This window comes from Sturnus vulgaris, chromosome 18 (genome assembly GCF_052056855.1).
Source record: "Sturnus vulgaris isolate bStuVul1 chromosome 18, bStuVul1.hap1, whole genome shotgun sequence".
Taxonomy (NCBI): Eukaryota; Metazoa; Chordata; class Aves; order Passeriformes; family Sturnidae; genus Sturnus; species Sturnus vulgaris.
Genome location: NC_142260.1, coordinates 3144030 through 3164294, shown reverse-complemented (window position 1 = coordinate 3164294; position 20265 = coordinate 3144030). Strand labels below are relative to the sequence as shown.

Genomic DNA, 20265 nt, shown 5'->3' with positions numbered 1-20265 from the left:
TGTGATTAACTAAAATCAGTCAGATTGGGTTAGTGCTGTCTGTGCACCATGCACAATGCAGCAGTCCAGTGCACAGATAAAAATTACCCAAGATCCAGTATCAGAGGAATGGCAAGGATATTTCTACAAGTATTTTATTGCTACAAGTCTTTGAGGCATAATGTTTTATGCCTCATTTTTTGTGTGTTTTTATGCCTATTTTTATTAAAAGTCTTTGAGGCATAATGTTTAGTTTACTGAATTTGCACAATCAGTTGTTGCCCTTTCACACAATCCAGTAATGCTAATGGTCATGAAATATGAATATTCAATAATATTAAGATTACAGTACTTACAGAAATCTGGAAGTACGTTTTTGGCATCTTAGGTTCAATACTAAATTATTCCATTTGGGAGGAGTTCAAGAGCTCTCTAGCTAGCATGAGGAGATAATCATTAGGTAATTGCACTGTACAGATGAGCAGAGAGCACTGGACAGGCTGAGTGTCCTTGCACCAAAGTGTGAAATCCATCCCAGCTCCCAGAAGAGCTCACTAGCACTGAAGGCTGTAAATGGGTTAGCTGCACCATTAATTAGTGGCTTGTCTTCATTTTCTTCACTCAGAGTCAGGATTAAAAACACGGAGGAGATGAATTTTCTCATGTTTCAGGCTTGGTTGTTTATTAAATCTTTTCTAAAGTACAGAGAGCTCTGCAACACTTCCAGCCACCAGCTAAAAGTGAGCAAAATGGAGCTGAATCGAGCTGGTTACAAGGTCTTTTAAAACTAAACAGTCCAATAAAGAGCTAACACCTTTATTATTTATACTTTTGACCCAATAACCAAACTCCTGTGACCCACTGTGCAGCACCAACTGTCCAACCAAAAACTACAACCTGAAATCATGAAGAAGAAGGAAGAAGAAGACAGAAAGAGACAATGCCCAAGAACCTCCATCTTGTCCCATACCATTACTATATTCTAAAACCCCAAACTCAAAACCCTTCACCATGTGAAATCACACACTTCCATTCTAACTACACCCCCGTGATTTTTAACTCCATCACTCAAATTTTGGAAGCCTTCTCCAAGGCCTCAGGTCAAAAGCAGTGTTCTCCTGGTTGTCAGTGTCAGAAAGCACAGAAAGTTCAAAACTCCCAGGCTTCAGGGTTCCAACAGAAGGCTGTGGGGGTGTATGCTGGGCTTTGCACCATTTATTAGTGGTTTGTCATCAGTCTCATCTGTTTTCCCTCTGAGCCAGGATTATTACAAAGGCGATTGAGATGGTTTCTTGTTTTTGGGCTTGGATGTTTATTATATCTTATCAAAGAATTACAGAAAGTACAACAGCACCTCCAGCTCCTTGCTAGAAGTGGGAAAAAATGGCTCCAGCTGAGCTGAGGACAAATATATATATAAATATATAATAAATATATATATATATAAAAGGCTTCAAGGCCTTTTAAAGCTCTACAAACCAATAGAGGTTTAACACCTCTATTATTTATCCTTTTGACCCAATAATAGACTCCCATGACCCTTAGGGTGACATTAGACTGACCAACCAAAGGTTACTGCCTCAGTTCTGTGAAGAAGAAGGAAGAAGAACAAAGAAAAAGACACCACCCAAAATTCTCCATCTTGTCCCATAACCACCACTATACTAAAGCTCAAAAACTCCAGATCCCTGAGATCCAACAGCCTATCAGGGCCTGCTTTACAGTGCCCAATGAAGGTGTTGCACATTAAGCTGTAGCTGTTGCCAGCATTCCTTTCTGGAGCCCTGGTTCATTTCTGGCTCCAGCTGCCCCAGTAAAGGAGAGCAGTTTCTCTGTGGTTGCAGGCTCACTCACACATATAATCATAATATCATCATATATAATGTGTGTTATATATCATCTATATAATGATGATCTGTATCACATCATCTCTAACGTGTGTTCTTTCTCTCCTAGATCAGTGCTCCCCTGGTGAATATTCCCCTGATGGCTTCAAGCCCTGTGTGCCATGTCCCCTTGGAACATACCAGCCTGAGGCTGGCAGAGTGTCCTGCTTTCCCTGTGGAGGGGGTCTAACCACAAGGCACAGTGGGGCATCCTTGTTTCAGGACTGTGAGACCAAAGGTGAGGCCAGGATGGAGCTGATGAAATGCATTGGTCCAAGGCAAAAGGAAATGCTGCTGCTCAAGTGGGGCATTCAGAGAAGGTTCTTTGTCCTTCTGAGGGTCAGTCCTTCCAGGAATCTCATAGCTGGGTGGCCTGGCCTGGCTGTGAGGAAATTCAGTAAAGCCTCAATTCTTTCTAAAACTGATTACCAACAGCATGGGTAAAAGAAAATTACTTCTATAGATCACTAGAGGATGAAATCTTTAACAGGAAATCTGCTGCTGCAGAGCAGAAATGAGGGATAGAATTAAGTCCTGATACAAACATTTGGTAATGGTTTGGAATAAGAGATCTCCCTCGTTTCAGTTAAGATATGTTTATTGAAAATTACAACATACTATAAGAATTCAGCAGTATCATTGAAGAATTAATATTACTGGTTGTAGTGTGATATCTAAGAGTTTCCTTCAGTGTAGAATCACTGAACCCAAAAATACTGTTTATTCATACTTAATTTTGTGCAATTGAAGTACTAAAAAATGATGTTAAAACTCTGGATCAAGATAAGAGGACCTGATTTCAGTTTTATTTAACATAAACCAAAACAAGTCTATAAATGAGGTTCAGTTTTCAAATTGGAGTGGAGATTAAAGGAATTCTTTCTATTAACTGGAATGAAGAGCTCAGGAATTTGCATGTGGAAGAGGCCACATGAGACGTGGAATCACAGATGCAAGAACTATTTGGAGCTTATCTGAAGCATTTGGATTTGGACTCCTGGCTGAGCTAGCTTCCAAAACTCAGCAAGAATGATTTGGGAGTAAGCAGAGCTTAAAAGGAATAGAGGAAAGGAACTGTGCAGCATAGAAAACTACATTTGATGGTAGATCTTTTCAACTTGCACAAAATAACCTGGTAAACTGAAATAGTTTTGTTACCCTCATGGCTTATTTATATAGTTTTATTGCTGCTTTTACACAGAAAGACTCTAGAGTGTTGCATTTGGGAATTTTGAACTTGCACAAAATGACCCGATGAACTAAAATTTGCTTAATTACCTCTTTTTTTGTTGCCTCCACAGTTTATTAATGTGGCATTTCAGTTTCTGAAATTACACTAGGTCTTACACAAATGTGTGAAAGCATATTCTTTTAAAACCATGATTATTTAATTACTGTCCAGTTCAGTGTTCTCCTGGCCATTTTTACAACACCACAACCCACCGATGTATTCGCTGTGCAATTGGGACATACCAGCCTGAGTTTGGACAAAATTACTGCATTTCCTGCCCTGGAAACACCACTACTGATTTTGATGGCTCGACAAACATTACACAGTGCAAAAGTAAGTACAGCAAGGTGGCTCTGATGCTCTCTTACAAATAAAAAGACTGGGACATTAATATTTGGAGTGGCCCTAAGGGCCAAACTTAGCTTTGCTCCAGGGAACTGGAGAAAAGGCAGAGGTTGCTCCTCTTTTGCTGCCTGCATCTCACCCCACATGGCTCACTGAGGTCTGTGAGAGATCATTTCTGCAGGCTGGTTCCATCCTCCTTGTCAGGGAAAGTGATGATTTCGTTTTGCCAGCTGGTGCTGGGTTGCTTGGGGTCTTGCTATTCAATCTTTTCTCTCTTGATATAGCAGAGTTTGTGTCCTCAGCACCCTGATTTGTTCCCTCTGGCTCACAAAGTTTAATAGCTCTAGTAACCATTTCTTCTTAATAACAAGCTTTGAAGGAGTCAGTTACAGAGGGAGCCACTGTTCTGGATTTATGGTAGCTGTGGTGTGGGAAGCTGGGGGTGAATTAAAGAGGGAGGATGGAGGGCAGAGAGGTGACTGCTCAGAACCACTTCTGGAGTGCCTGTATACACACAGAGGTATGCAAACACACCCACACAGAAATGTGAGAGGCTGGCAAAGAGAACTGTACCTGCAGCAGAGGCAGAAAGGAAAATGTGTGTCTGTCACCCGTGCAGCTGATGGTGACTGCAGGAGAGCTGCAGGGTGACCTCTCTTTGCCCTGTCCTGCATGCTGTGCTCCTTTTCCAGACAGGCAGTGTGGAGGGGAACTGGGAGACTACACTGGATATATTGAATCACCCAACTACCCTGGGGACTACCCTGCAAACACTGAGTGCACCTGGAATATCAACCCACCTCCAAAGCGCCGCATCCTGATCGTGGTTCCAGAAATATTCCTGCCCATAGAGGACGAGTGTGGAGACTACCTGGTGATGAGGAAAAGCTGTGAGTCTGAAACAGCCACTGAGGCATGTCTCAGTGGGCAGCACAGGGCTCTCACAGGCATTGCTGTTTGCAGAAACTCAATGTAGCCTGCCTGGCCTCTACTAAAGAGCAGAAATGTCTTTAAATGGCAAATGGAGAAATCCTATTCTATCCTATGCTGCCCCATAGTTTTCAGTGAAACAGGGGTGCAAGGGCACGATGTGCCAGTGAACTGAGAGAAATATTGTTAAGGGGTAGGTGGTTCAAGCTAACCAGTCATGCATTATGCTAAGCAGTTCTAGCCTGGGTTAGGAAAGAGGAAATGCTTGCTAATCCTTACAGGTGCCTGATGTGTGGATAAAAACAACCTCAGTTTCTAGTATAGGCACGTCCTTCAAGCAGTAGACTGTTTTCTTAGGAAAAGGGAAAATATTCCCTCACCAAGAAGTCCCTCATTGATGGCCTGCCATCCTCTGATGGCCTGCCACGTTTGGAGGAGTTTTCTGAACACCAGCAAGCATTTATCTCATGGTAATTCAGCCCGTGTTGTAGCAGCTCTTCAGTGGAAGCATTGTCACACACCTGCCTGTTGTGTGCTTGCTTTGAAAGCTTCCTCCAACTCGGTGACCACGTACGAGACCTGCCAGACCTACGAGCGCCCCATAGCCTTCACCTCCAGGTCCAAGAAACTCTGGATCCAGTTCAAGTCCAACGAAGGCAACAGTGCCAAGGGATTCCAAGTTCCTTATGTAACCTATGATGGTGAGTGGGTGTGAGCAGCTGGGCTGGTGCAGAGCTCCCCTCCCTAAGCAGCAGGGCAGCCCAGCAGTGTCTCCAGCAGCTGCTTCCAGGAGCTGCTTCATGAAAAACATAATTTAAGGAATTCTGCAGTGCACTGCAGCCTTTGGAGTGCCACCGTGTTTTCCAAACAAAAATTGAGGTTCTGGGCTCTGGCCTGCAAATTACAGAGCTCAGAGATAGAATCTGCATTTTATGCACTTCTGTGCCTTTCCATTTCCTTCGGGTGGCCCCAGTTAGGAATTAGGTAGAGCCCAAGTACCTGTGTTTTATAGTGTTCCTGCTACCATTTGTGACCTAGAATCAGACAGCAAAATATCTATATTGAAAAGAAGCTTGAGGGGAAAGATTTTCACCTCACCCTTGTCAGAATCACGAGGTGTGAAACTGGAGCTGAGGATTTGCACTTCAGCATAAGTGAAGTGATATTTTATGTTTTCTGTTCACACTGGATTAATTGTGAGGGACTCATCCCTGCTGTGGTCTGCACAGCTTCACTAGTGGTGGATAAGTAATTTTTCAGAGGAGATCTCTCCTTTTGAAGATTTTCAGGTCATGATTGACCAGGGGGGTTACTTTTAAGAAAGCATCCTCTTACATAATCTTTTTATTCCTTCTTCCTGTAAGAAGAAGGCAGTAAGAGGTTGTGGGTGTGTACAGAAGGGTTCCTGCAGCTCAGCTGGTGTGAGGCAGGTTACTTGGTTACTGTAGGCACTCCAGCCTTGGGTGCTTTATGATTTCCTTTGCTTTTGACAGATTGATGCTGAGCAGCTCAGCAGAGCACACTGCTCTCATAATAAGAAGAAAAGTGTTTGGAATATTTTCTGATTGCTAATGTGAGGGCCAAGTACTGCTGGTTCTTCTGAGGGCAGGGCTTCCATGTGTATTGAGGCTGTCAGTGAAGTGAACCTGCAAATTCCTCTCTTGTGCATTCCCCACAGAGGATTACCAGGAGCTAATAGAGGACATTGTTCGGGATGGCAGACTTTATGCATCTGAAAATCATCAAGAAATACTTAAGGTACATTCCTTCCACTAGACACGTTGGTTTTGATTGGAAATTATATAATTTGGTGAGAGTGAGTTTGTGTCCTGCACTGCATCAGGTCTTGTTCCTTGGTGCACCAGACATATGCTGCCTCAGGGAAATGGGGAAAATCAGCAGATCCTGGTGGTGCAGAGCAGTGGATAAGGCACTCTTTGCTCAGGGGATTGAAGGTGGATCAGAACTACCAGGGAAATTAATTTATTGGGAAATCACTTTGTGCTGCTCCTTGTAGCCTGTGGATTAGCAAAGGCTTTTCCTCCCTGGGTGAAAGAAATCTCTTTGTGGATTTCTCTGACCTTGCTTAGGGGACTTCCACAGGCAAGTTGAGTGCATGCCTTTGCTTTGCTGGATATCAGCTCAAGTGTGTGTTTGTTTTATGGTTTGTTTACTGCTTTGCTGTTCTTGGATGTATGAGGAGGGAAGAAATTCTGGAGCTGCTAATGTGGAACACCAGTGACTTTCCAGGAGCCTGAAAGTTAGCCTTGCTCTGTTACATTTCTAAGCCCCTGACACACTTGAAAAATAAAATGCCCATAATATTTTTTGAGTTAGGCAGGCATTAAACTTTGATAATACTGACAATAACTCCTCTGTGGAGCTACTATAAAATCTGCTTCCCTTTTCCCAGGACAAGAAGCTGATAAAAGCATTGTTTGACGTGCTGGCACATCCACAGAACTACTTCAAATACACAGCCCAAGAGTCAAGAGAGATGTTCCCGAGATCCTTCATCCGGCTGCTGCGCTCCAAAGTTTCCAGATTTTTGAGGCCTTACAAATAATTGGCACTGTACTGACAAGCTAAAGCAGCCCTGGACATGCACAGAGGGGCTGTGGGAGGTGGGGCTGCTTTCTGTGTTTTACACACTTGGCAGAGACACTCCAGGGAAGCTCGCCAGCTCCGTTCTTGGCAGAGTTTGGCTTTCTCAGCTCATATAAATATTTTGGTGAACAGAATTTTGATTCCTTTCCAGATAATACCTTTTGGGTACCAAAGGATACTTCACAGTGCCAGAATTGGAGACTGCCCATGATTTCTGTAACTGAATGGTGCCAAGCAGAAGTTTGTAGAGCTCTGCCCCGTTGCTTCATCAGCACCTCTAAAAGTTAATGAGGACAGACAGGCTAAGTAGTGTGGTTTGGGATGAACCCTGGGCTGCCTTTAATGCATGTTACCTCAACAAAGCTGGGTTCATGTTTGGTCTCACTGAAAGTGAGAACAGGATTGATGTCTCTCTTAACATTTGCTACACAGGAAACTCAGAGCTAAGGTTGACATTAAGGTTTAAATTCAAACCAGTGAGGCCAAGAGCTGCACAAAGTGCAGTTTTTCCCTGAACTACATGTGGCATGGAGCAAAGGGTTGAATACCAGCTTCAATGTTCAGGTGTCCATGCTAGTGACCTATTGGCTTACATGGAATGATACCAGAATAAACTGTGGGCACCACAGCAATGGAAAACAGGCCCTGACCCACTGGACATTTCCATTTTGGGCTGTCTGCAACTGTTAGAACAGATTATTTCCTAAATCCCAGCGTTGTCCCTGTGCATAGGCCTGGGACAGCCAAAGGCATCTTCCAAGTTGTGTAAAATTCTGTCCTCTGAGCAGCTGCAGGTAAACACAGAAGCCCCATTTTAAATGCAGGCTTTGCATAGATGATGCTCTTGGTACAACACTGTTTAAAGATGAATAAGGTTCTTGTATGAGCCTCAGTTGTTACATTCTCTACCTTTTCTGAGCACCTTGCAATGGCCTTGTTGAGCAGAGAAGAGCTGCTTTCCTTGTCTGGCTGGAGAGAAGGAGAGGTACAACAATTGAGCCAGACTGTGGCCAAAAAAGTTGTCTAAGGCAAATTGTTCCTCAGGATTCCCAGGCTCTGTGTCCTTCTCCTCAGGCTGTGTTTCCTATTGGAGACCAGGCTATTCTGAGAGGGCCTGTAAGGAAATCTGAGTTGATCAAAATGTTGTCTCAGTGATATTCTGTCCACACTTACATCTCCTCTGGCCACACAACCCATTCTCTCAGAGTAATGTACCTTGAGGACCTTGTGCTTTGAAGGGAGATAGCCACAGTCCCATCCATTTGGAAATGGACTCATGACTTCTGTCTTTTGGTCACTGGCCATGCCAAGGGGTGCAGTGGGCACCAAACTCCCTCTCTGTGCCATCTTAGGAACGGTGCTCACATTTCACAGGGTAGCCAGGACAAATTTCCCAGGGTGTGGAGTCAGACCTGCTGGGTCTCATGGCATTGCCATGTGGTATTTAACTGCTGTATGTGAATAACACCGTGTCCACAGGGGGACAGAGGAAACCCTCACCAAGAGCCGGGCTCTGAATCTCCTCCCTGCACTGTTGGGAGCCAAGGGCTGCTCCTGCCTCAGCCTTGCTGAGCTGCTGTGCCACGGTGTGTGTGGGGCAGGGACACATCTTGGCCATGGTGGGATCCTTGGAGGGATGATGGCTGGGGAGCAGAGCCTCTCAGGATGGGGCTGTGTGGTGCTGCTGGGGAGATGTTGCCAGGCCTGGCCAGAGGTGGGAAATGGTTTGTGCTGCTGCCAGGAGGGAGAGCTGTGCCTCCCAGCTGCTCTGGGGCTCCAGCAGAGCTGGGGGGTGTCTGTGGCAGGGCAGGGAGTGCCCACTCCAGGAGCAGCCTGCAGCAAGAGCAGCGAGGCACAGAGAGCTGGCAGAGCAGAGGGGAAGGGACACAGCTCCCTGTGTGCTCCTGGCAGCTCTGCTTCCTCCTGAGCAGGGTCCCTGTGGGGACAGGGGACAGGGCTGTGTGGCAGAGGGCACAGAGCAGCGTGCCTGGGGAGGGCGATGGCTGAGCAATGCCAAAAGAGCAGGAAGGCGGCTGAGAGGCTCTGCAGCATCCATGCCGTCCTGGACAGAGCCCAGGGAGGTATTTCCAGAGAGTTTCCCCGTGGCTGCCCAGCCCCTAGCCCCATGCCAGATGCAGTGTGCCAGCGACCCCAGCGAGCCACCAGCCACCCCTGCGTGGCTCTGGGCACTCTGGAGGTGCTGCAGCCCTGCTCTGGTGCTGGGCACTGTGGGGACAGGGCCATGGTGTGCCAGCCTCTGGGCCAAGCCCAGCGCAGGGGCTTTGCTGCCAGAGAGGGGCTGCATGCTCAGAGCCAAGGGAAAACAGGGCAGGTGTGGCTGTGCCCCCTGCCCGGGGGGCTGCAGGTGTGCACAGCTCAGGGACACACGTGCCAGTGGCTGGTGTCAAGCAGGGCTCGAGGCAGCCAAAGCTGTGAGACGTCCAGATGTTTCTGATGGTGGGATTGGGCTCTGTGCACTGACCTGTACTCTGGGTTTATCCCACTGCACCTGCTCCCCCAGTCCTGCTGTGCCAGCTGTGCACAGCTGCCTGGGACCCACAGCCATCCCAGCTTTGCTTCTCCTGCCCCACAGTGAGCACAGGCCATTCCCACTGCTGGGAGGAGAGGGGTGGGCACGGTCTGAGGTGAGGAGAGGACCTGCCCTTCCTCAGAGAGCAATCCCCATTGTTCCACAGCCCCGTTCCTTTCCTGCTTAAACAGCAAACGGCTCAGAAGCACTTCTGTTACCCTTGATCTGACATGATGGATCAAAATTTCCCCTTTTACTGAAATTCCTGTCTGCACAGTAAAAAGTGAAGAGGGAATTTTTGCTACCTTGAATGCTGGGAGAATTGATAACTTACAGAATGTTGTAAACACTTGGCATTGTGTCTTCATAGTGATGGTAGTGGCTCTGTAGAAATTTCAGTTTCTACTTTCTGTGTGGTTGTAGACTTGATGTGTTTTGGCAACAAATGATTCAAAAAATGTTTAACCTTATAAAACAAGATTTGATTTTTGGAATAATAAATAATTAGTGCTAACTGGATGACTCAATGTCACCTACGTGAGATAAGCATAAGGAACTTTTTGATGATTGTAAATTAATGTAAAATGATTCAGACTGTTACTCTTGATAAGAGAAATAAACCAGTGAACTTTTAGCTGCATGAAATTTTTGGGTAATATTTTTAGTTATCTTTCTGTGCTAAATAATAGCTTTGAAAAATTTAATGGTTGTTTGACAAGTTTTTGCACATCAGGTACACTTTATCCTGGGAACATCTGCTTACAACAGCATTCTGTTTCATGTAATATATTATTAGTCTGCATCTATATGCATAAAGATACAATTCTTCACATATTTGGTGGTGCACATAATTCTGGCAAGTAAAATACAAGAATTATCCCGGTATTAATTCTAAAAGTTATTCTAAAATTATCTCCTATATGATGAGCTTGAGTCAATGATCTGTTGTAACAAGCTGCATAAAGACAGGATAAACAGCTGAAAGTAACTCCAAAGTGGTTTATTGCTTTGTAGATTAATCTGATTGTTTTTCCTAAAAAGCAAAACCAAAAGAACCCACACACAAACAATAAAACCCAACCCCAAACCACATTGTTTAAAATGAAAAATAATTTTAAAGACCCCCAAACCAAGGAAAACAAGGCCAAAGCTTGTGTTAAGACACAAGTTCCCAGAATACTTTTAAGATTATACCACAGTGTCATTAAATTCACTGGCTCAATTTCTTAGAATCGAAAAGTAGAATTAGGTCATAGGAAGTTGAAAATAAGTCAATCTATAATAATTTTTAATACTGTTTTCCTGGTTATTTTTTAATATTATACTGAGATTATTAGGTTTAGTCAGTCTATCAAACTTTTATAAAAGTGATCCAAATATCTTCTCCTTAATTTATTCAATTGCCTATTTGACTCTTAGTTTCCTTTGATCACAGTAACAAGAACTGCTTTGTATTTCACTGAATGTGTCCCCAAGGTCATTTGGTGTGGTTTTGGAAGACACAACTGTGTTGTTCAGCTGTTTTCTATGGAAAGGTGACTTTGCTTGTTTATGTGGCAAAGAGTAAATGACATACAGGAATACAGAGGTCCTGGAAGAGTATGGTGGCTACAGGCTTCAAAATATTCAAATATTCTCTCTGATTCTGTGAATGCTGCCAGTGCTGGATTGCAGTGATGGACACGAGTGCTCAGACACCCTCTGGGACAGGGAATGTCAGTATGGACTATCCTGGGAACTCCCACAGCAGTGGGAGCTGAAATTCTGACTGGGACTTTTGGGTGTTTACATATCAGAAATAGTTAATAGGGAAATATGGAGAGCAAGACTTGAAGCTTATTTAAATCCAAGGAATCAGAGGAGGTCTGCTGTGGGTAAGCAGGAAAGAATGACATTGTGATAACCCTTTGTAGCAGAATGCAGGTCCACAAATATTCCTGAATTCAACAAGCTTGAATGCAAATGCTTTTTCTCTCATGCATATAGATGGCATCCTGTAAATGCAATAGATGTGCACTGCAAAACCTGTCACAGCAAAAATGTAAACACTCTTCCACACTCTTCCTTTGGGTGCTGCTCCACTCGAACTGTGCTTGTGCAAGGCTGCTGCAGGAGGAGACAAACAAATACTTCTGGAAGAACTTGAGCCAAACTCGGGTTTGTTTCTGGGGATCCCTGGAACAAACCCATCCCACAGCACCTCTTGCTGCTGCCCGTTTAATTTGAACAAATCTTTTGCTCACAGGCAGATTTTCACTCTCTCTGGTGGAAATCTGCTTTCCACAACACATATTCTGCTGGGAATGTAGAGAACAGCCAGGAGCAGCGATGCAAAGAGAGCACCTGTGGGGAAAACAGGAGTCAGAGAACTCAAGGGACACATTCCACTCAGTAGGTAAGTTCTTCTAGTTTTTCTCCAAGCCAGAGCAAATTATATATGACATTCTCGTGCTGTTCTTTAAATTACCTTATTAAATCACTTTAGATGTTAAAAAAGAAAAAACCCCACTGTTTAAATATGTGTTAGTACAGCTTTTTCTCTGATTAAGCCCATTTTGAAGAGTAAGTTGTTTTAATTCCATGAAGCAAAGCCTGTTTAGTACACAATGAGAAAGAATGGGTCAGAAAAGGAGACCTTGAAATATTTTTTTTCTTATTGGAGATGTTTATAAATACAGAATTCATAAAGGAAACTCCCACTCTCTAGCTGCTAAACTTGATCTGGTGCAACCTCTTTTTTTCCACTGGGAAGTTTATTCAATAGGCAATGTAGATTTACAAATCATATGCCATGAAATTTCTGTATTGTGACAATTCTGGGGATCAGGAAATCAAGGGATCATAGTTTTGGGGATAGAAAAAGTTACTTCCAAAAGAGAAAACTTTGGGAGCTGAAATATTCTGAACTAGTCACTTGAGATGCAATTTGTTGTTTAGTAGTTCTTAGTTCAAGTGTTATGCACACTACAAACAGCCATGAAACATTTCTGCACTGGACAAGTTTATGCCTGAGCAGAGGCAGCCTCATCCTCTGTGCCTCAGGCAAATAGAAGAGTGGCATCTGTCACCTGTGCAAAATGCCAGCTCCCCTGGCTCCTGGAGGTGCTGCCCAGAGTAAAACCCACCCACAGAAAGCAGCTAAGGGCAAGGGAGGGGATCATGATTTGTGTGAGGTTTGAAGTGGAAATTGAGGAAGCATTCCAGAAAATTGGGAATTCAGGATCTCTGTGTCCAGTGGACAAGGCTGTATGTGACACAGAGCTGCTGATGGATTTTGGGTGGCCCCAGTTTGCTGTTACTGGTGTAGTGCTGGTGTGAGGGGCTGAGTGGAAAAGCTGAGACCAGTTATTAAAAACAGGATGACTAAAAAGTGCTCAGGGGGCCTGTCTGGCTTACATAGCACAACTATTGTGCCCTGGCTCCCGTAGGTGCTAATTCTCTCAGCAAACTTACAAAAATAAAACCCTGAAAAGGCTCATCCATGCTGAGAACAGCAACTTCATTCAGTGGGTGAAGGAAGCTTAGCTCTAGGAACTGAGTGTTCAACACTGCAGGCATTGCTGTCTTCCCCAGGGCTGTCCAGAAAGCTCTGCAGCCAGTGCTGGGGCTGTGAGAGGGATGCAGCAGTGCTGGAATAAACACATCACAAATGCCTGTCCCAGCTCAGTGCAGCACACAAGCCCAATGGGACCATTTGCTCTGGGAGTGGATAAAAAAGCCTATCTATCCCAGCAGGATATGTTTCCTCATGCAGAACTGAAGAAGTAAAATCTGATGAAGAACACAGTCTGGCTTAGGGATGCTCTGGAATAAACTTCATGTGAGATGCTAGAGCCTCATCCCTACCTCAGATATCTCTCAGCGTCTCTCCTTGCCTGGAATATTGTGAAAGTGCTCAAATAAGGAGATTTTTGAGGGTTTGGGGAGCTGAGGTAGTGAGGCTGTGCTGGTCTGTGTGAAGCTGCTGTGCAGGGCTGTGCCTGGGCAGCAGGGCATCATCCCAGGCAGGGCATCATCCCTGGAATCAGGGCATCATCCCTGGAATCAGGGCATCATCCCTGGGATCAGGGCACCATCCCTGGGATCAGGGCATCATCCCTGGGACCCGGGCACCACTCCTGGGAGCCGGGCACCATCCGCACGGCTTCCCACGAGAGGGCAGCATGTGGCAAACACAGATCCCGCTGAAATCCCTGCTGGCAAACAGCCGGGAAGGGGAGCGGGGGGAGTTTGGATGGGGCTTTGCTTTAGGCAGGACCCCTAAACCAGACACTGGGCTGAAACTCTGGTACCTTGGCAGCTCTTGAGCCTCACCACTGCCTCTGATCTGTCGTTTTGGAGGGGAGGGAGTGATTTGTAAATGACCTTATATTTTGAGTTTTTATTTTGTATTTATGTTGTAGTTTATCTGTTTTTATAAAAGACAAATATGGCACCTAGAAGGACTCGTGCTTCTGGGCCAGGTATTGCTGCCACATCAGGTTTAGTGGGAGGAGACCTGAACTGAGTTCTGACCATTGGCCAAGGCTGCTCCCCCATCTCTTCCAAATTGCTGGTGAGGAAATGTGTGGGTTCCAAGTTGTTGATTTCCAGGCAGAATAAACCTCAAAGGAAGCTGGAGGAAATGGGCTGTGAATGTGTAACTTCAGGTGCTGTTATTTACTTTGAGAGCAGTGAGCGATCCTGGCACTCTGCCTGGCCCCATCACTCTGGTGACTCAGTTCTTACAGATGTCAATAATGGACTTTGAACATTTGTCTTTGAAAATGAAATTGTGTGTGTAGTAGTCAGCTGCTGATTTCCTACATCGTTTGGCTGCTCAGCTTGATCCCAGCTTGACTCCTATCAGTGGCTGGACAGATGATCCTGCAGGAAATGATAGCCAGGGTAGGGCAGGAGCACCTCAGGGTGCTGTGTGCCTCATCACTCCTGCCCGCACTGCTCCTGCTCTCCTGGGGCAGCTGCCTTCCTTTTGGGGCACAGTGTGAGCTCAGTGTCCTTCATTTGCCTAGACTTGAAGGTGGAGGCTTTTAACCAAATCACAACATGGCAAACACACCCTCTGTGCTAGGGGAGCCACATTGAAGCCCTGTTGATGATTTTGTACATGAACAAATATTAGCCCTGAGTCTCCAGTAACATTTCTGACTAAATCTTACCTGGCAGGAGCTGCTGCAGCTCTGCATGGGCTGTGGCAGGAGGGTACAACGGGAGCTCACTTGTACTTGAGGCACTTGAGAGCCCTGGAGTCTTGACTTCAGAAAATAAACATAAGGGCTCCACAGAGGTGAGAGATCCTGTGTTTGACTAACACTGTGGTGACCCTCTCTCTAATGCTGATGTAAATAATATTTTTTTTTCTTAAATGGGTACTGTAAATTTCTTGGGTTCAGATTTGGATTTATCTCAAAGTTCCAAAAGAAAGGTATTTTGATGCATTTGATGAATTTAGGATTTGAATGTTTTAAATTCCAAAATGTATATATCTTTAACTTATAGCAGTCAAACCCTGAGCTCCTCACAAAACAAGTTACCCCCTTCTCTCCTCCTCTGAAGGAAAGGTGCAAAGCTGTCCTAGATCCAAGCTCCATAAGAAGGTGGAAATATTTGTCCAATGAAATCCTTCTATGAATACTCCTTTAACTGGTAGTGGCAGAAAAGGTTCACAGTCAGTCTTTTAAAGAGCATAGTAAGAATGTTGTTCCTCGGTGAATCCCTCATTGGCATGAGTTGAAATAAGCACCTGTTCTTGGGGTTTTTGCAAGAGAGCTGGGAAATTCCAGTTTTGTTCAGCTCTCTTGCTTACTGCATCACTGGAGTTTGTTATTTTTGTCACAATCACCTGGTAAACTGGGTAAGCCACAGAGGAACCCTTCAAAAGGCAGTTCTGTTTCAGAGCTGACCTGAATTCATCCTGTTCCAGAGACAGTAATCTTATTTTTTTTTTTTTTTGCAAGGTTTTAAATTATGTTCTGAGATTTGTCTTCCCCAAGAGGTAAATTAAAGTTTGTTTGAGGAGTTCCACCTCCCAGTCCCCAAGTACTGCTCTTTAGGAATCATACCACTCCAGAGCATCTGGAATGAGAAATGCCTCTGCAGCAGATTTATACTTGGCCAGAGGGAAGTTCTTTGGCTGGAAAGCCAGGAAAAGCAGGAGGTTTTTAAAGTGCAGCTCCTTTCAGGACTAAGAGTTCCCCCCTGTGGCAGGGAGCTTTCAGATACCTGTGCCAGCCCTAAACTTGTCACCCAAAGACAGGAGATGTAGAAGACCCTTTCTGCTGTGCAAGCTGCCAGACTTTGCTGATCTTGCTGCTGCTCAGACCACTTTGGTTTGCTCTCATTCCCAGCTCAGGTTTCAGCAATTGCTTCAGTCCTGTCGATGTGGAGAGGGCAGAGCACTGAGTCTGTGGCCTCACACACTCCACAGCTTCCATCTTTTATCCTAGAGCCAGTGTACATTTCACACTGATGAAGACATGGAATTATGGATAAGAAAACTTTGGGTATAAGCACCTTGGCTAACAGGATCCCAGTGGAAAATGACTTTGAAATTTTCTTCTCCTGGTCCATCATGGGCATCTGCTCATGGCACCAGTAGTTTCTGAGAATAATTTATTGGTTTGAGAATAAAGTAAAAGGGAGAAAATGACAACCAGTGTTCCATGCTTACAAACAATCAAGGGGTAATTATTTAAAACTACTGGCTGCCAAGTTAGGACAGGGTTAGGGAACTACTTCCATGACTGCAGCTAGGCATGGATGTCATTGTGGGCACTGTTATCCTCTCTGTATCTCCACTAATGCTCAAGGTGTTGACTCAAGGAAAGATTTGGCCTGCTGCCTTATGATTAATTAATTACACAGATGTAAAAGCAAACACAGATGTCCCACGTATCCAAGGGAAATGTATACCTATTGTACATGATTTTGTGTGCATGCTGATATTTTCTGTACTAAGGAGTGACTTTTCACCATGCTGGGGAGGAGAAATTTTGTAATTTGTATTCACAAAAACATTTAAAGAGGTGCTTAAGTGAGTTGGTGAATAGAAATGGATTTTTGTATTGGAGTATTTAGACCAAGACTGGACTCCTTTGAATCCAGAAATCACTGGCTGCTAGCATGGCTGGGCTTTGTCCTGAGTGCTGTGCACAGCCTTTGTCCCTTGGGCAGAACAAAGGGCAAAAATTACTAATGGGACAAGGAAAATATGGGTGAAACCAATGGCAGGTCTGTGTTGGAGAAAGCTGGGTGCTGTCCTTGCTCCTGCAATGGCTGTTTCTCCGTGTCTCTTGCTAGGTGGCATTAGTCCAGTTAATGACAGTGAAAGCATCCTGCAGCTCCCTGATGTGAGGAGCCCATAATCCCTCTAGGATTTAGGGACAGCTGGGAACTATTTCAAGAAGAAAACAGGAGCAGGCTCAGCAAGGTTCTGCCTGTGGGGTGGCTGCTGTTCAGATGGTTGGGTTCCACCTCTGGTTTTCACAGCTTGTCATCAATCTCTGCTTTGTCCAGGTGCTCTGAGCTGGGTCTGGGGAGAAAACACCGAATGCAGCAATTCCACAACAGCATTCTTGGCTCTAGGATGAGCCAGGAAATCCCAGCCCCATTGCTTGATCCTACCTGGGATCTTTTTCACTGCAGAACCCAGCGGTGAGCCTGTGTCTCCCTGCCCTCTCCTACCCCTCAGAGCCAGCATCTCAGCTCTGCTTTTCCAGAGCAACAGGCTCAGGTAATTTCTGAGCAGTTCCCGCTGGACTGACACAGAACCTGATGGGAAGAAGAGCAGCGCCCTCTTCCTCCTGGCTTTCAGAGCTCAGGAATCCCGGGCAGCAGAGGCATTCCTGCGTGTCCTGCCCTGCTCCTCCTTGGTCTCCAGATGTCAGGCTTCTGGAAAGTTAGAAAGGAGTGAGAAAACTGTGTTTGTGTACTGTGAAGTGACTCGCCCTAGTTTAGCCTTAACAAGATCCCTCCTATATATTTAATGACCTGAATGTAAAATTTATGGCTTGGAATGCCCCAGCAGCAGAGGAAGCCTTCAGCACACAAGCTGCCTTTTGCAGGACAGGAGAAGTGAAATCCCCTGAGGTTTGGGAAGTCTGAGTGATGTAGTTATGGTTGGCACTTTGAATATATGTGTAGGCTACTTCAAAATAAATATTTGCAGTCCAACTCTAGCATACATCTGGGAGGGTGAGAACTAGCATGTATTAATGTTTCTTCAAATTAATAATTTTGAAGATTTTATACTGAAATAATTTTGCTGTTGCACATAATAAACGGAGGTTGGTGTGGGTACATACTGGGGAGAAACATCACCTGCCCTCTATGCACTCCATTTCCTCCTGTTTTGAAGAAAACCAACCCTTCTCATGTGTCAGCCTCTTTAAAGAAGGGAAAATAAAGGTAAGGGAGCTCTTGCAAGACTTGCCATTTTAATCTCTTGTTTTGACACGTGCAGCTTTTGTGCTGCTCAAACTCTCATTCACCTGTTGCCTCTGTGTATGAAGAGAAGCAGGCAGATAAATTCAGTTCAGTCTCCTGGGGGAAGCTGTGCAATGTCAGATTCCTCTCCCAGTGTCATCCGTGCCTTTGCTTCGTGCTTGATGCCCCCAGCTCAGGCACTGCACAGAGCACACCCAGGGGAAGGAGGCTGGAATTGCTCCCAGGATAAACATGGAGAGGTTCCCTGGGAATTGCTGTCTCCATGAAATGGGGCCCAGATCCCTACATTTCTCAGGAATCCCAACCTGACTCTGCCTTTGTATGTCAGAGGATTTCTCCAGGTCAATCCAGTCTTTTCTTGCTACAAATGATAATGAAGTAGATCAGTAAATCCTTCTGGATTTTTGTGTCCAACATTTTTGGAAAAGACTGGTTTGTAGTTACATATTATTCCAGTTATTTTCTTGATTATGCTAAAACTGACCTTTACTAATGCACTGATGGACAGAAAGCTTATTTTAATACATCAATTATTGTGACTTAATTTTCTTAAGCTCTCCATGGTCTTCTCTCTGGAAATAGATTCTCTAAAATTTTCTCTTTGTGCTGGGTAAACTATTCATTTTGGACCTACTGCCTGCTTCTGTTTGTGCTAAATTATACCACCCTGTCCTTTCTTCAGAGTTTTCTGGGGCATCTCTGCATTTCTTCAGGATATGGCAACCACTAAGAAATCACTTCTTTTTAGGGAAAGATGAGAAATCAAAGAAAAGCAGAAAAAAAAGGAAAAAAAAAAAAAAAAAGACCGACCCACTTGCTGCGTTGCCTGCTGCTGCTTTCCTCTTCCCCGGGAGAGGAGATGCAAGAGGGGTGTGAACCAAAGTCTGCAGCTCCTCGGATGAAGCTGCAGGCGTGACTGGGGACTGAGCCAGCACAAGCCGGCTGTAAATAGGGGTAAAACCACCATGGGTAAAGCAAATGGCATTTGAAAGGCAGGGCCACTGTGTGCCCTGCAGAGTGGCTGATGAGCTTTATCAAAATGCACATCCTCTCTCCAAGGGTGCTCTGCCTCCCCTGTCCCAGCCGTGATGGCAAAGGGCTCTTTGGAAAGGCCAGGGCAAGCACCGTGTGTCTCTGTCTGCTCTTTGCAGTGGGTTTGGGCAGCGAGGGCTTTGCTGGGCCAGCAGAAAGGCTCTGGGGAAGATTTCCTGGGCTCGGGACAGAGCCCATTCCAAACCTGTGGCAGCCAGAGCCAGCAGCCTGCAGTGTCCTGCAGCCTGGGATGCTGGCATGTTGGTGCCCAGGGTACATTTTTCTCTTATCTTTCATTTCCATATATCTATGTACACAAACAAGGGGATGGGACTGCTAGAGGAGCTGTCTCAAAACCTTTATTCCATCACAATCATCAGTCTCATTTTACAGAGCCAGGCACGGGAGATGGAAACAGCTTCAGCCACTTAAAACAGCAGATGAAGTTCTTTTTGTTACAGTCTTTTAACAACTTTCTAGCATAGAAATACACAATAGCATAGAAAATAACCACTTTCTAACCAATAACATATATTAAAAGCTGACAAGTGTTTGCTTAGGCCAATTAATGAAGCTGCATTTTGCTTTGAACAATGCTTGCTTGTAATAGCTTAAACCAATGGATAAAGCTTCATTATTAAGCTTATATATTTCTACTATCTTGCTTAAAATATTTTCCTAAGGCTTATCTCTAAACAGCTCATAGCCCTATTGTTTCTTGTCCTTGCAGCTTCAGCATTCTTGCATTTCTCCATCCTGAGATTTGCTTTCACACAGCTGTCTGAGAGTTTTATACCTCTTTTATTTCCCACACGGCATCCTGGCTTTCTGGCACAGCCAGCCTGTTCTGGAAGGCAGGGCCAGACCCAGGCTGGAGGGATTTTCTCCATCCCAGCCCTGTGAAGCCTCCTTTTGACACTGAAATTAATTTTATATGGAAGTGAGGAGGAACGATCCGTGCTGCTCTGGAGGCAGGAAAGAGCAAGAAAAGTGGTTTTGTCCCTTGGAGCTTTTCTTGAGTAAGGAACAGTTGTCATGCACGGGCTTGTCTCTGGTGAGTGGATGGGAATTTTTCTGAAATGTGCCCCTATTTTGATAGATGGTATGGGAAGGGGGAGAAATACCACCAGCTAATCTGTGGCAAACAAATGATTTAACCACTTAACCATCTTAACCCCTGGGTTTGAGCTGTCCAAACTGAGCCCCTCCTTCAGCGTGGATCCTGCATAATTTGAGCAGATGACTTACTGCTTCTTCCCCTTTCCCTTTCTCAGGATTAA

The 20265-nt window shown here is 44.9% G+C and overlaps 1 protein-coding gene across 4 annotated transcripts in view; it reads left to right on the top strand.

The window, feature by feature from the left end:
* The window catches only part of SCUBE2 (signal peptide, CUB domain and EGF like domain containing 2), a 40313-nt gene extending 30160 nt beyond the window's left edge, over positions 1-10153 (top strand). For all 4 annotated transcript variants that reach the window (XM_088175299.1, XM_088175300.1, XM_088175302.1 and 1 more), the window contains 6 exons: positions 1936-2103; positions 3268-3429; positions 4134-4331; positions 4920-5072; positions 6050-6129; positions 6785-10153. In XM_088175299.1, the coding sequence (XP_088031425.1) occupies positions 1936-2103; positions 3268-3429; positions 4134-4331; positions 4920-5072; positions 6050-6129; positions 6785-6937 (914 nt within the window). In that variant the 3' untranslated portion in view covers positions 6938-10153. The remainder of the gene's footprint in view (positions 1-1935; positions 2104-3267; positions 3430-4133; positions 4332-4919; positions 5073-6049; positions 6130-6784) is intronic.
* Positions 10154-20265: the final 10112 nt, after the last annotated feature.